Source organism: Sorex araneus, chromosome 7 (genome assembly GCF_027595985.1).
Source record: "Sorex araneus isolate mSorAra2 chromosome 7, mSorAra2.pri, whole genome shotgun sequence".
In the NCBI taxonomy this organism is placed as follows: domain Eukaryota; kingdom Metazoa; phylum Chordata; class Mammalia; order Eulipotyphla; family Soricidae; genus Sorex; species Sorex araneus.
Window position 1 is genome coordinate 39,936,696 of NC_073308.1, and position 15,624 is coordinate 39,952,319.

Below are 15,624 nucleotides of genomic sequence, written 5' to 3' on the forward strand. Positions count from 1 at the left end.
GGCGCTGGTTTACTCAGCGCCCGGGTGCTCAGGCCTTCCTGCCTCGGGAAGACGGGGCCCACGGAGCTCTGCGCCCAGCCCCAGGGCCAGCACCGACCCTCCCCTCACGGCTGTAGACGTAGGATGCCTGAACACTTTCATTCAGCTGTGAAAAAACAGTGCTCCGGGAGTCCCTGAGGCATCAGGGGAGGCTCAGGGCCGAGGGGTCCTTAAGGCCGGGGGAGGATGGAAGTCCTGGGAGTTCCTGGCTGAAGGCCGGCTGCAAGTCTCACCTCTCTCGTGAGGCCGCCTGGACAACCCAGCGCTCGATGCTTCACCGGCGGCCACAGCACCCATGTGCTCCCGCTGGGGGAGGGGCCTTCGGGAATGGGGCCAAAGGTGCAGGGGATGGACAAGGGGTGCAAGAGCTGAGCCGACTGCCACATGGTTTTCCAGCTGCCAAATGAGATTTATAACCACTCCTGAGCTCCCTCAGCATATACGCGCATACATGTACACATACACGTATGCACACATGTACTCACATACACACATGCACACATTTGTATGCATGCACACACAGGCACACTCATGCTCACACGCATACACACAAGCATGCACACACATGTATGCATGCACACACGTGCACACTCACATGCATGCACACACATGCATGCACTCACAGGCGTGCACTCATACACATGTGCGCACACTCGCACACTCACTCACACCCTCCCCTGCAATGTGGCCGGCCGGTGGCCCCCCTCTTCTCTCTCAGCTCCTCTCCCTTCAGTCTTCTCTCTCCAACCCTGGTTCCTTCTCTTCTCAGTGCCACTTGCATGCGACTGCTTTCTCTTCGTTTGCTCCTGCTCTTATTTCTCAGGTTCCTCCCCTTAATTTTATTTAATTAAAATATTTTTTGGGGGGGCCACAGTGAGTTATGCTTGGGTAACTGGCTCTGCACTCAAGAATCACTCCTGGTGGTGCTCAGATGACCATATAGGATCGAACCCAGGTCAGCCTTGTGCAAGGCAAGTGCTGTACCGCTGTATAGTCTTGTTTAGTCCCTCAATTTTATTTAAATCTCCCTAATTTCCTTCCTCTTGGGGAAAAAAAAGCACAAAGCAAACTCTCTCTCTCTCTCTTTCCTCTTCTCTTCTCTCTCTCTCTCTCTCTCTCTCTCTCAGCAGTGGGGGCCTGAGAAGTCGGCAGCTTCGGGGGCAACTAAATTTAGTAGTTCAGAACACAAGGTGAGGCCCTGTGCTGTGAACATCTCCCGGCGAGGTTCCTCCGTGCCACACGGCGACTACACTCCCCTCTGGGAAGTGGGGTTTCGGGGGCAGTGGTTGTTCAGACACCCCAAGGGGGTGTCTTCTCACTCAGACGCGCCTCGGGGAGGAGGGATGCAGGCTTGGTGTGAACTAACACCAGCCCAGGGACATGTTCCCAAGGGCGGGGGGAGAGGCTGGACCAGAGGGCGGGAGTAGGAGGGGGTGGAGGTGGGGGACAGGCACCCCCCTCCCACCTCAGAGCAGCCCCTTCCAGGAGTCTTGCTGGGTCCCGGTTCCCAGTCTGGATGACGGGGAGAACCTGGCAGGGCTCCTGCAGTGTGGTTCCCAGCCACTCAGGGTCCCTGGGGAGGGATGCTGGGAGCCAGCCCAGGAGAAAGGGGCCCAGACAGGAAGCAGCCTGACCTCTGGGGATGTATTTCTTTTTTTTTTTTTTTTCTTTCTTTTTGGGTCACACCCAGCGATGCTCAGGGGTTACTCCTGGCTCTGCACTCAGGAATCACTCCTGGTGGTGCTCGGGGGACCATATGGGATGCTGGAGATGGAACCCGGGTCAGCTGCGTGCAAGGCAACTGCCCTACCCGCTGTGTTATCACTCCAGCCCCAGGGGGGACGGGTTTTAGGGGTCAGAAAGCCCTGGCAGTCAGGCCAGCACCCTGCCTGTCAAGAATCTTCTAGTAGGATTCCCGTCTGCAAGCCCACAACAGAGCACACACCCCAGGGCCTGCAGGGCTGCCACGGGCCCCACAGGAAGTGGAAGCATCGCTTCCTGCACACAGGTGCTCCTTTCTATGCAGAGGGCCACACGTGGCCCACGCACGAGGCCCTCAGGGGAGGCTCCGAGCAGGCTGCAGGGAAGAAACCGGAGATGCTGGAGTTCGTGTTGCAATGTCCCCCTCTGGGCAGGGGATTCACCTTTCCAGCCCCCCTCCCCCCTCCGCGGCCTGCTCAAGAGTATCATCACCCTGCCTGCGACTGAGCCGCACTGGGCCCTGAATTATTCACCAGCCGGGGAGCCACCTGGGCCCAGCGCTGGGGACCCACGCAGGGAAACGGGAGCAGGAAGAAGCCCCACTGCAGGGGCTGGAGTGACGGAACAGCAGGTGGGGTGGTTTCCCTGCCTTGCCTGTACCCGGCCCAGGTGCAATCGCCGGCATCCCGTGTGGTTCCCCAAGCACCGCCAGGAGTAACCCCTGGTGTGCCACTTGCACCCAAAGAAAAGAAGCCCCAGTGCTTTCTGGGAGAGGTCAGAGGACAGGGGCAGCAGGGGCAGGGGAGTCTTCCCTGAAGACTGGCAGACAGCTGCTCGCGACAGCACCGGGATCACCCGCAGAGGGGCTGGGAGAGAAAAAGCCACTGTCTCCAGAGTCCCCTCACTCCCTCCAGTCCTCGCCTGCCCTGGCTTGGGCGGGCCTTGTGGGTCTATACTCACAGAACCCAGGGAAAGGCGGGAGCAGCGGGTCAGGTTGGTGAGCGACACACACACACACACACACACACACACACACAGCATCTCCAACCCTCCCTCGTCCGGGGAACAGGACACATACACAAACACACATACAGCATCTCTAGCCCCTCTACACACACACACACACACACACACACACACACACACACACACACAGAGCATCTCCAGCCCCTACACACACACAAACACACATGCCATCTCCAGCCCCTCTCTTGCCCAGGTACACACACACACACACACACACACACACACACACACACACACAGCATCTCCCCACCCACTCCCCCACAGCATCTCCAGCACTCCCCCTCGGAAAAGGACGGGTCACGTTTCACATCTCGGGACCAGACGGCCCAGAGGACACACAGCTCCTCACTGCAGAATGCAGGGCTGCACAGAGCCTCCCGCAGGGAGCTGGGGGGCGGAATGGGGGCACCGCCCCGGGCCGGGCTAGGACCATGGCAGCTGACCTCAGCCCTGGGCCTGGGAGTCCTGTGCTGACGGGGGCGCGGGGCCTTGGCCCCAGAGGTGGGTGGGGAAGGCGGGGGTGAGCCTGCGTGAGGGCGCGGGCAGGCCAGTCGCCCTCCTGTTCTGCAGAGGCTCGGGGCTGCCCAGCAAGGCCGCAGATGGGGCTGCGGAGTGGCCTTGGGAGAGGGGCCTGGGCCACTGACCTGGAAGCAGGAGCCTGGCACCTCAGAGCCGCGCAGATGGCAGCAAGGGCATGCGGGAGGAGGCCCAGGCCGGCTGCTCCAGGGCGCCCCAAGAAGAGACGAAGGAAGCGGGAGAGGAACACACGCATCTCTCCCCAACACCGGGCAGCTCTTCACTGGGACAGCTGTCCCCACTGACACCCAGGGACAGCTGTCCCCACTGACACCCAGGGACAGCTGTCCCCACTGATACCCAGGGACAGCTGTCTCCCCACTGACACCCAGGGACAGCTGTCTCCCCACTGACACCCAGGGACAGCTGTCTCCCCACTGACACCCAGGGACAGCTGTCTCCCCACTGACACCCAGGGGCAGCTGTCCCCACTGACACCCAGGGACAGCTGTCTCCCCACTGACACCCAGGGACAGCTGTCTCCCCACTGACACCCAGGGACAGCTGTCCCCACTGACACCCAGGAACAGCTATCCTCACTGACACCCAGGGACAGCTGTCCCCACTGACACCCAGGGACAGCTGTCTCCCCTCCAGCTCCTGGGGCAGCTGTCCCCTCTCCAGCACCTGGGGCAGCTGTCCCCTCCAGCTCCTGGGGCAGCTGTCCCCCCTCCAGCACCTGGGGCAGCTGTGTCCCCCCCTTCAGGATCCAGGGCAGCTGTCCCCCCCAGCACCCGGGTCGCTCTCCGGGTGTGTGGGGCCCGTGCTGCATCCATGTGGCATCTCACAACCCTGATGGCACATGCGTCCTTGTGGACAGGCCGGGGACCCCAGCCCAGGGACCCTCTGGCCTCCCCTGGAACCAAGCCTGGACGCTCAGACCTTTCGGGACCACCCACCCACCCAACTCTGCCCCCCAGGGACACGAGCCGCCTGGCCAGCCCCCCCCGCCCGCGCCCGCAGGCTCCAGACATAAATAAACCAGGGCACTGGCGCCTGCCAAGATCTGGCTTCCTGGCATGAGCCAGGGGCTGCGGGCGGCCCCCACCGGCCCGGAGTAAACAGGGGCACTTATTTACTCATCCCCCAGCAGAGGGGAAATCTTGTTGTGCGTAAATCTGGAGGAGGGTGCGAGGGGCCAGCGTGCCTCGGGGACTCTGGTTTGGGAGATGAGCCGAACCCTGAGCCTGGGGCCCAGAGATAAGCACCGGGCAGCCCGTCAGGGGCTCCCCCAGCACCCGCTCTGCCTGCCACCGCACCCCGCAGCACGGCCAAGGCCGGGGGCTAGGAAGTGCCCCCCCACCCCCGCCCCGTGTCCCCTTCCCCAGGCCCCCATTCCCGATGGCACACGCTTTCCAGGAACCGCCGCTCAGCCCCAAACAACCCCAGCCCCCCACAAGGAGGGCATGGACAAGGGGTACTGCCGGGAGGTGCCTCGCCAGAGCAGGGAACCTCATCCAGGAGGGAAGAGACACCCCCGCATTCTCTGGGCCCCCAACAAGGAAGCCCAGCCCGTTCCCGCCTTGTGGAGGGGAAGCTCAGGCAGAGAAAGGGCGGAGGGCGAGGCTGGCTGTGGTCCTGAGGCACACCCACACGTCAGACCCACGCTCCTTTGCCTTGGGGGCCACACTCGGGGACTCCCGGCTCAGTGCTCAGGGGTCACTCCCGGCAGTGCTGGGGGAACCACGCGGTACGGATGGCCCCCAGGGACCAAACGTGGCTCCCACACAACGCATGCGTGACCCCCAGCCCTAAGCCCGCTCTCGAGACTCTCAAATAGAACAGTATGATTATTTTTTTTTTCCATTTTCCTTTCTGGGCCACACCTGGTCCTTTGAGCTATGCCCCCGGCCCTATTTCTTTGGGGGTGGGGTGGGGCGGGGGCCAGGGTTTGAACCCCGGGCCTCACCCACAAAACTGGCCTACACCCCGGCTGCTATGTGATTTCTGTTTTGCTCTGGCGCTGCTCCTGGCTCGGGGCCCCTGTGGGGTGCCGGGGAGTGATCCCTGCCCGTTGCCCTCTGGCTGCTCCTGTGTTTACGGGGAAGGAAAGGGCGGCGGGTGCCAGGCTGGCTCTGGAGGGAAGGGGTTGGGCCCAGTCACATCCCGAGGCTCAGCTGCTCCCCAGCCCCGAGCCCCTCTCTCGCACCCCAGCTCTCCGCGAGGGTCCAGCCCCCTGTTTCTGGTGGGCAGGACCCAGCACGCTTTTCCAGGGCAGCCGCCGAGGAACCTTAGCTGCCTCCTGGGTGCTTCGGAAACGCCACCCCCACCAGCTCGCTCTGGTCCGAGCACCAGCTGGTGAGCTGTACACAATGGTAAGGGGTGTGGGAATGGGGGAGGCTCATGAATTAAAAATAGATGCTAGTAAGTGCCAGCGGGCTTCCAGCGAGGCTGCGGGGCTGTGTTTACTAGCGGGAGAAGAAAGCGTCTATTCATGCCGGGACCAGGGTGGAACTGTGGGGCCCGCACCCCACCGCACGGAGTCAGCTGACAAGAGGCCCGGTGGGTGGCGGGGAGACCCCCTTTCTCAGGGCCCCCAACACAAGCGCCTTGCTCCTTGGGAGCTCCCGGAGGGGCATCGACAGGTCAGGGAGGCTCAGCGTGGCTCGGTGGGCAGACAAAATCCCCCGGGCCACAGCGAGCAGGGCACTTGCCTTGCCTTGCCCTTGCCTTGCCTTGCCTTGCCTTGCCTTGCCTTGCCCTGCTGCCGCCCCAGTTCAATCCCCCGCATCCCAGACGGTCTCCCACGCCTTCCCAGGAGTAACTCCTGAGTGCAGAGCCCGGAGTCAGATCTGAGCATCGCCAGGTATGGCCCCCAAATCAAGACACAGACACACAGACACACACAGACACACACCGTGAACACCGCACCGCATGGCCTGAGAACGTCTGCAGTCCTCGGGGTGGGCTCGTGGGCCCACTGGGGGCTCTGGCTCTGCTCTGCCAGGAAGCACCAGGGGAGCCTCCCGCGGCTCTGAGGCCCCCATCTGCTCCCTGGTGAGACGGAACTCACGCTCCATCCCCGGCTACTGCTCAGGTTAACCCCGCGCCATGCAAGACAGAGCCTGGGCAGCCGCGAGTCCCGCTGGGACTCGGGAGTCAGGGGAACCGCCTGGTCCCCACCGGGAGAGCCCCGCCAGTCCCCTACCCACCCGCCAGCACACACCGCCACGCCTGCCCCCGTCTCCAGCAGGCCACCTAGGAGCCGGCCGGACGTGCAGGACTTGGGGGAGGCCACGGTCCCCGCCACCCGCGGACAGTGTGACAGACACACCCACTTGATGGGACATTTCCGATTTGCTCTGGTTGGGGCCACGCCCAGTGCCCAGGGCCTAGGCCAGCTTGGGGGTCCTGGAGGGGGTGTCCCTCCCAGGGGTGCTGGGGGAACCACACAAAGCCGAGCGCAGAACCCTGTGTGCAAAGCCTGTGCTCCGCCCACTGTGCTCCCTCCCCGGCCCCTCGAGTCTGCTGCTGGGGCTCTGTGCTCGCTCCCTCCCTCTCAGAGCTGACACTATCAGGCCGCCCCACTCAGACTCCTTCCGGTGGGGTGGTGCTGGCCGGCCGGCCGGCTGGCAGACAGCTTGCGGGTGCAGGCCGCCAGCAGGATCCTCCCGAGACTCCAGCTCCAACGCCCGCGGCCTCCTTGGCACATCCACACGGTTTGCCAGCAGCCAAAGGCAACATGTCCAAAACCCATTTCTGATCTCTGCCCCTACCCCCACCCCCCCAATTCCCGCCCCAGTGTCATGTCATCTTCCCTGGGCAGCTGAGGGTGACGGCTTGCCAGCTGCTGAGACAAAGGGCCGTGCCATCTCCAGCGACTCCCTTTCTGCCATAGTCCACATCCAGCAGAAGCCTCCGAAGCAAACCCAGCATCCCATCCCATCCCCCATGGCTCAGCTCCCAGCCCCTCCCCTGCAGTCCTGCACTACCCCCCCCCCCGCCCACCTCCCCAAAGCCCACCTTGTGGCCCCCACACGACAGCCTGAGGGGCTCCTGAGAAGGCCACACTTGATAGAAGGTACCAAACCCTCTCACTCTGTGTCTCCTGTTGGAAAAATCTAGAACCCTTCCCTGACCCGTCCTTACAAAACCAGTCAACCAGGGGGGGCTGGTCCCCAGCCCCAGCACTACCCGCCCCAAACCCCACTCTCCCTTCTCCTTCCTGGAGCTGCCCAGGGCTGCCTGTCCTCCCGCCTCTCCCCTGTCCCCTGACTACCCCTGCTGCAGTGGCGAGGGACACCAAGGGACCTTCCACAACTGGGGCTGGCCACTCCTGCTGCCCAGGGCTCCTCCTCGTCCTCGCTGGGGTCTCTGCAGGGGCACTCTCCCCTGCTCTGTCCTTCACCTCACACCTGTCCTTGGCCTCCAGCACCCCTGGGTCCCACTCAGCGGGGGAGGGCTGAGTGCACGTGAGGCTTCCACCAGCTTGGTGCTGACCCCAGAATACCAGCCCAGCCCTGGCCCCGGGGGCCTGTGGACCATCCTCGAGCAGGACAGTCCCCAAGACACGACCGAAACCTAATTCTGCACTTCACTCCCCAGACACGCTCCTGGCCGTGGGCTTCCTTAACTCGAGATTGGCTGCCCATGGAAGGGGCTGAACCCGGGTCCTGACACTCAGCCCTGGAGGTGCTGGAGTGATGATACAGTGGGGAGGGCTCTCGCCATGCCACACAGTCGACCTGTACTCAATCCCCAGCATCCCTTGTGGTTCCCTGAGTGAGCACGGTTGGGGTGATTGCTGGGCACAGAGCCAGGAGTAACCCCTGAGCATCACCAGGTGTGGCCCCCCCAAAACCCCATGACTCAGCCCCTCCTCCTCCCCCTTTTTCCCACAGTCAGCTCTCACCATTTCCGGTTTACACAGGCCTTTTGAATTCGTCTCCTGCATCCTCATGGCTACTGCCTAGACTCTCTAGTTTTCATCCCTGATTCTACAGCCACACTCTCACCTCCACTGACACCCAGAGATGCTTCCCTTTCCGGTTCCCACCTGACACCCTTGAATCTTCCCATCTGCCGATAGCCGCCTCTGCCCGCTCCAACTGATAGCTCAATCCACCAGGGCGTCGGCTGACTTGCTTTTGTGCACAGCCCCCTCGGCCTTCTGCCCGGGGTAAGACTCCTACAAGACTCCGCTCAAGGCCCCACACCGGCCCTGGAGCTGCCACAGCCTCCACCTCTTCCCCGCTGATGGCAGGCTCGGGGCAGAGAGAACCTCGGGGCTTGTTCCTTCTTAGAACATGTACCGAAGGAGCCTTACTACCTGAATATAGAGCATGCTGAAACCCAGAATAGGCCAAACACATTCGAGAATACTTGTCACCCGAATAAAGAACAAACACAGAAACCCAGGAAGTGCCAAACAGGTGCTGGAGAACGCTTGTCACCTGAATAAAGGACAAACACGAGTACCAAGCCAGATCTTCCAACCGAACTATCCTTTCGGGATGCCGCCCTTATCTTTCCTCGGTTGGTAATAATAACAAAAGCAACACTGTGGGCCAGGCAGATGGCCCAGAGGGCTGGGCACGTGCTTTGCAGCCAGGTGTCCTGGTTTGATCCCTGGCACCACGTGGTGCTCTGGGCACTGCTGACGGCATCCCTGAGCATCTGGGCAGGAAGGGCTCCCAAGCCCCCAGAACCACGTCCCTCTTCACTCCAAGTATTTGGCAAATCTGAACTCATTTTCATCTGTAAGTACATCTACTACCATTGCTCCCATTTTCGAAGGGAGAAGCTGGTTCAGAGAGGCGGTCAGTAGCAAAATCAGTCTAGAGTGGGCTCTTTTCAATTTTTCTTTCTTTTCTTTTTTTGGAAGGCGGGCCCACACCCAGCATTGCGCAGGGCAGCCTCCAGGCTCTGTGCTCAGAGATCACTCTTGGTGGGCTCGGGGGCCGGTAGGGGATGCCGGGGAATCAAACCTGGCTTGGCAACGTGCGAGGCAAGCGCCTGACCCGGTGTACTACTGCTCCAGCGCCCTAGACTGGGCTCTTTGCTTGCTGCTTCTGCACAGGGTGTTGCAGGAATACATACCAAAATTAACAGCTGGCCTGAGCACAACCGGACGGGGGAGCACTACAGCCCAAACCAACAGGAACGAGATGCTATAGGGGTCATCTCTCGCTCTGGCTGGGTCGAATTGACTCTTGAACCAGGCAGGCAGCTCTGGGGTCTGCATTCCCCACCCCCCACCCCCGGCGCCCGCCACCCCCTCCCCGCACCTCTGCAGGTCTAGATGCCCCTCCGCAAACCTCCCTTTGGCACGGGGCCCCGCCTCACCTTGTCACTGCCGCCCTCCGCCTCCTCGGCCAGGAGGCACACGGTGGCACCGTCGGCCAGCAGCAGGGCGGTGTCGGTGGTGGAGGAGGAGCGGGGGCGGCACTGGTGCTGGTGCAGGAGCGCGGCCAGGCTGCTGTCCTGGGGGCCCTTGCGCAGCAGGTGGGGGCTGCCGCGCTGGGGCTCCAGCGAGCTGCTCTTGGTGCGCCGGCTGCCGCCCCCACCGCCGCCGCCCCCGCCGCCGCTGTGCAGGCTGGCGCCCCGCTTGATGGAGGGCCGGGAGCGGATCTGCTGCAGCACGCGGTTGAAGGCGGTGGGCCGGGCGGGCAGGTCGTGCAGGGACACGGCGTAGGAGACGCGGTGCATCTCCGGGGAGCGCTCCTTCTCGTCCGGGGAGTCATGGTCCCACGGGCCCGGGTGCTGGGACGGGGGCAGCTGCGCGTCCGGGGCCGGCTGGTGCTCCCGCTCCCTGGACCTGCGGCGGCTGTGGAACAGGTGCTTCAGGCCGTGGCCAAACATGGAGCCCTCGGAGAGCTGCTGGATTTTCTGAAGGGCAGAGAGAGGGGCCCTGGTGAGCGGGAGGCTCTTGGACGTCCACTCGGGGAGGGGGCGAGGGGAGGACAGGTTAGCCTGCAGGAGGCAGCGAGCGCGGAGGTCATCTGAATCAGGAGGGTCCCCAGGAAAGACCGCACACCTGCGAGGTCACCTCCGGCACCCAGCAGGGCACCCTGATTCCTGGTCTGCGGGGCTGCCCACGGGGAGCCTTGGATTCTGGGCTCATTCTCCCCAGTGCCAGAGTCACCCTCCTTCTAAATTAGGTCCTCCTACAAGCTAGACTGTCTGGGTGGGCGGTGGGGGGTGGCCAAGCAGAGTTCGGGGTCCCCCAGGCCAGACCTGCGCTTGGAGATGCTCTGTGGTACTAGGATCAACCTAGGGTCTTGGGCATGTGCCAGGAGCCCCAAGCTATCTCCCAGGCCTCTGCACGGGCTCAACCAGACCATCACATGTCCACTTTCTGGAGCCAGCCCCTGGCCACAGCCCTGGGCTCTCTGTGGTGACAGGTGCTGCCCACTGTGGCCCCTGGCCCTCCGACCAGCCAAGCGGCATGGCCCTTAAGAAACTGCAAGGGGCTGGAGCGATAGCACAGCGGGGAGGGCGTTTGCCTTGCACGCGGCTGACCTGGGTTTGATTCCCAGCCATCCCATATGGTCCCCTGAGCACCGCCAGGAGTAATTCCTGAGTGCAGAGCCAGGAGTAACCCCTGTGCATCGCCGGGTGTGACCCAAAAAGCAAAAGCAAAAGAAACTGCGAACGTTTGCTTTAGGAGATGTCCCCACAAATGCCTGCTATGGAGGCAGGGTGAGGACTGGGATGAGGCGAGGGGGGAGGAGGGGGAGGGGGTATACTGGGGACACGTGGTGGAAAGTGTGCAGTGGTGGAGGGATGGGTGTTTGATCATTGTACAGCTGAATCTTGAACATAAAAGCTTTGTAACGGTATCTCACGGTAATCCAATTAAAAAAGTGGGGAAAAAAGAGTGATGTGGAGTTCATGCCCAGTTCAACCAGCTTAATCATGCTCTGTGGTACTAGGTACTAGGCTGAATAAATAGCAGTACTCCTACATAGCACAGTAGCACTGCACTGTCGTCCCACTGTTCACTGTTTTGCTCGAGCGGGCACCAGTAACGTCTCCATCGTGAGACTTGTTGTTACTGTTTTTGGCATATCGAATACACCATGGGTAGCTTGCCAGGCTCTGCCGTGCAGGCGGGATACTATTGGTAGCTTGCTGGGCTCTCCGAGAGGGACGGAGGAATCAAACGCGGATCAGTCGCGTGAAAGGCAAATCCCCTACCTGCTGTGCTATCACTACAGTCCACTCTCTTTTTTTTAATTTATTCTTTTTAATTAGTGAATCACCATGAGTTACAGTTACAAATACAGTCCACTCTTGTCACTGTCACTGCCATCCCATTGCTCATCAATTTGTTCGAGTGGGCACCAGTAATGTCTTCATTGTGAGACTTGTTACTGTTTCTGGCATATTGAATACACCACGGGTAGCTTGCCAGGTTCTTCTGTGTGGGTGAGATACTCCAGTAGCTTGCCGGGCTCTCTGAGAGTGACGGAGGAATCAAACCCAAGTCGGTAGCATGCAAGGCAAATGCCCTACCCACCTACCCGCTGTCCTATTGCTCCAGCCCCCAGTCCACTCCAATATTAAAAAAAAAAAAAAAAAAAAAGAATGTCCCCGCAGCCCTGAGAAGCCACCAGGCTGGGACACAGGCACGGCTCTGCCCCCTGCCCCGCAGGCGGAGGTCATTCCTGGAGATAGACACAGCAGCCGCCACCTCTACAAGGCTGAGCCACGTGAGGCAGACGGGGACATGCGATGTCCTCATGGGCGTCCTGGGATTCGTGCCGTGTGGTACACACAGGCCCGTGCCGCCAGCACCCTCAACAGCCCTCTCTGTTGGTGGCAGTGGCTCCCGCTCCTGGTCTGGCTGCGATTAAACAAACCTGACTGCGGCTTCTGGCTGGTGAGGGAGGCCCGCTCTGAGAACAACTGTGGGTGCTCGGACCCTCCCAGGGTTGCCCTGCGCGCCTCATCGGCGGGTCCTCTGCCTCCTGCGGCACGTTCTATTCCAAGACCAGGTCCCCATGAAATAGACCACCTGCCGGAGGCCACGCCCACACAGGGCAGGACCAGCAAGGCGAGCTCGACCTTCCCCGGCTGGAGTGGCTCAGAGGCGCTGGACTGCCCTGGTCCCCTGGGTTGCCGGGGAGGGGATACTCCGAGGCAGTGGTCACCCAAAGGCCAGTGCCGAGGACAGCTGCTGCTTCTGTCAGGAGGCTAAGCCCCGCTGGGGAAGGTCTAGGACTCAGAATCCACACTCCCTAATTCCGGGAGGGGACTTGACACCAAGCATCAGGGCCCAAGGCAGCCTATCATCCTATTTTGGGAGAAAGTGGTCTCCTAAGTAATACTCAGAAGGCCTCTGGGGTCACACATGGTGGTGCTGGGGGGGGGTCTCCAGAGCTGCACCTCGAGGAACCAAGTGGCGCCAGAAATCCAACCGGGGTCAGCTGCTTACAAGGCATGCGCCTTAAACCCTGTGCCACCTCTCAGGATGCCAGCTGGACATTCAAAACATAAATTCCCAAAGAAGTGCATGTACTGGGCTGGAACAGTAGCACAGTGGGTAGGGCATTTGCCTTGCACGCAGCTGACCCGGGTTCAATTCCCAGCATCCCATATGGTCCCCTGAGCACCGCCAGGGGTAATTCCTGAGAGGAGAGCCAGGAGTAACTGCTGTGCATCACCAGGTGTGACCCAAAAAGCCAAAAAAAAAAAAAAGTGCATGTACTGAGGATGGGGAGACAGCCCAAAGGGCGGGGTGCGTGCTCTGTGTGCCAGAGCCCCAGGTTCAATCCGCACCAAGCAAGGATCAGACCCTGCGCACCACCAGGTGTGGCCCAAAAGCTGGTGGGAAAATGAGCAGTACCAGATGGTCTTCTCCTGGTTTTGTTTTGTGGGCCCTATCCAGCAGAGTTCAGGGGCTACTCCTTGCCCAGTACTTACTTATTTTCTTTTTAAAATTTTTGCTTTTTTTGGGTCACACCCGGCGATGCACAGGGGTTACTCCTGTACTCAGAAATTACTCCTGGCAGTGCTCGGGGGACCATATGGGATGCTGGGGATTGAACCCAGGTTGGTTGTATGCAAGGCAAACGCCCTACCCGCTGTGCTATCGAGCTAGCCCACTGGTATACCTATGGGAAATGCAGCGCTGGGGGCAGAACCCAGGACTCCCATAGTTGCCTGTGCTCCATGGTTTTGGCCATGCAGAGCTGAACACGGAGACCAAGCAAAAACCAAGGATGAACCACCCTCACCCCACGGAGACTTGCTACCTCAGAACAGATGGTCCACAATTTATTTCACTTACTAGCTCCTTTTCAGGGAAAAAAAAATCACTCATGCATTTCCCTCCCACCAACCCATTAAAAAATTTTTTTTAAATGAAACACTGTGAGATACAGTAAGAAACGTGATTACATTTCAGTCATACCATGGTCGAGTACCCATCCCTCCACCAGTGCCCATTCTCCACTACCAATGTTCCCAATATACCTCCCCTACCTCCTCTATCCCTCCCCATGCCTCTATGGCAGACACATTCCCTTTCACTCTCTCTCTCTCCTTTTGGGCGTTATGGTTTGCAATACAGGTATTAAGTGGCCATCATGTTCAGTCTAAAGTCTACTTTCAGCACACATCTCCCGTCCCCGAGCAAGCCCTCTAAGCATCCTCTGCTTGGTGATCCCTTCTCTATCTCATCTGCCTTTTCTCCCCAGCATGTGAGGCCGGCTTCCAAGCCGTGGAGGAATCCTGCTGGTCCTTATCTCTACTATCCTTGGGTGTTGGTCTCCCATTATGTTGCTTTATATTCCACAAATGAGTGCAGTCCTTCTATGTCTGTCCCTCTCTTTCTGACTCATTTCACTTAGCATGATACTCTCCATGTTAATCCACTTATATGCAAATTTCATGACTCCATCTTTCGCTCCAGCCCCGACTCCATCTTTTCTAACAGCTGCATAGTATTCCATTGTGTAGATATACCAAAGTTTCTTTAACAAGTCGTCTGTTCTCGAGTACACTTTTTTTTTCCAGATTCTGGCTATTGTAAATAGTGCTGCAATAAACATACAAGTGCAGATATCATTTCTACTGTACTATTTTTGCATTTCCGGGATGTATTCCCAGAAGAACCTACGTTCTTTAAGCTAACACAAAGTGCCTGCCAGTGACTCCCAAGGCTCTTACTGTGCCCCTGGATCCTTCCAGAGTCCCACTCCATTCCCTGGGAGGCATCACACACTTTGGGGAGCGACAGTGTAGACGCCGCCGGTGCTGCTGTGTGTCAGTGACCATCGCACGGTGTGTTTGGACAGACACTCAGGGCTTTCACTTCTCACCTCATCGGGGTCCCCCCACAGCCGTCAGAGTCAGCAGGGTCCTCTCTGCAGGCTGGATAAGGCCCCTTTTGCCAGCTCACTGCACACCTGATACTTTTCAGGTGCATGATCTCACCCGAGTTGCCTAGACACTAGCAACAGCAGCAGCAGCAGTCGCCACATTTCCAATTTTAGATGCAGAAATTCACCAACCCCTCGAGAACCTCATTCTGGGGCAGCCCTGGAGTCATGAGACCAGCAGGTTCCCCCCTGGGAGGGAGCAGCTCCTGGAGCCAGCCAGAGGCCACGGGAGGCCCAACCTGAGTGGGCTCAGTGAGCGGGGACTGCTCTGCCACCGGCCTAGCGCCAGCCAGACCCGGGGGCTGCTGCCAGGGATGGCCCAGAGCACTTCTCTCCTCGGCCCCGGGCTCCACCGAGGGGGCCAGCGGGCTCTGGCACCTGCCCAGCTGCCTCTGCCAAATGGTCCCATTACACAGTGCGGATCGTCTTCCCGGGCTGTTGGTGTGGCCAAACAACGGCAAATCATCTTTCACGGCATCCGATTCCTTCCGCTACACCTGCCTAATAGCGACGCCCCACTTCTAGGGCCCCTCAGGTAAAAGGAGCTGGCCTCTCCTCTGCCCCCGGAAACAGATGAGGTGCAGGGGAGGTCAGTGGCAACTCCCATGCTCTGTCCTATAGCCTTAGACCTCCAAATCCTCAGGTGCTTTATTTCTTTATTTCTTTCTTTATTTCTTTTTTGACCACACCTGGCAGTGCCCACAGCTTACTCCTGGCTCTGCACTGAGGGATTGCTCCGGGCGGGCTCAGGGGAAAATGGATGAGGTACCGGGAATCGAACCTGGGTAGGCTGCAAGTGCCTCACGTGCCGTACTATCCCTCCAGTGCTCATGTCGGCACTTTGGGGAGTGCTTGCCAGCTCAGGCCGTGGCTGTCGCCTGGGCAGGCCTGTCCCCCGTAGGTAGGGTCCAGCCTAGGTCGGTTAGTGTCACCTTTGTGCTGGTGAACAAAGGAG

General features: G+C 60.0%; 1 protein-coding gene across 2 annotated transcripts in view; it reads right to left on the reverse strand.

The window, feature by feature from the left end:
* TMCC2 (transmembrane and coiled-coil domain family 2) overlaps positions 1-15,624 on the reverse strand; it is a 36,791-nt gene that overhangs the window by 9,153 nt on the left and 12,014 nt on the right. For both annotated transcript variants that reach the window (XM_055144611.1, XM_055144612.1), the window contains exon 2: positions 9,628-10,170. In XM_055144611.1, coding sequence (XP_055000586.1) covers positions 9,628-10,170 — 543 coding nt within the window. The remainder of the gene's footprint in view (positions 1-9,627; positions 10,171-15,624) is intronic.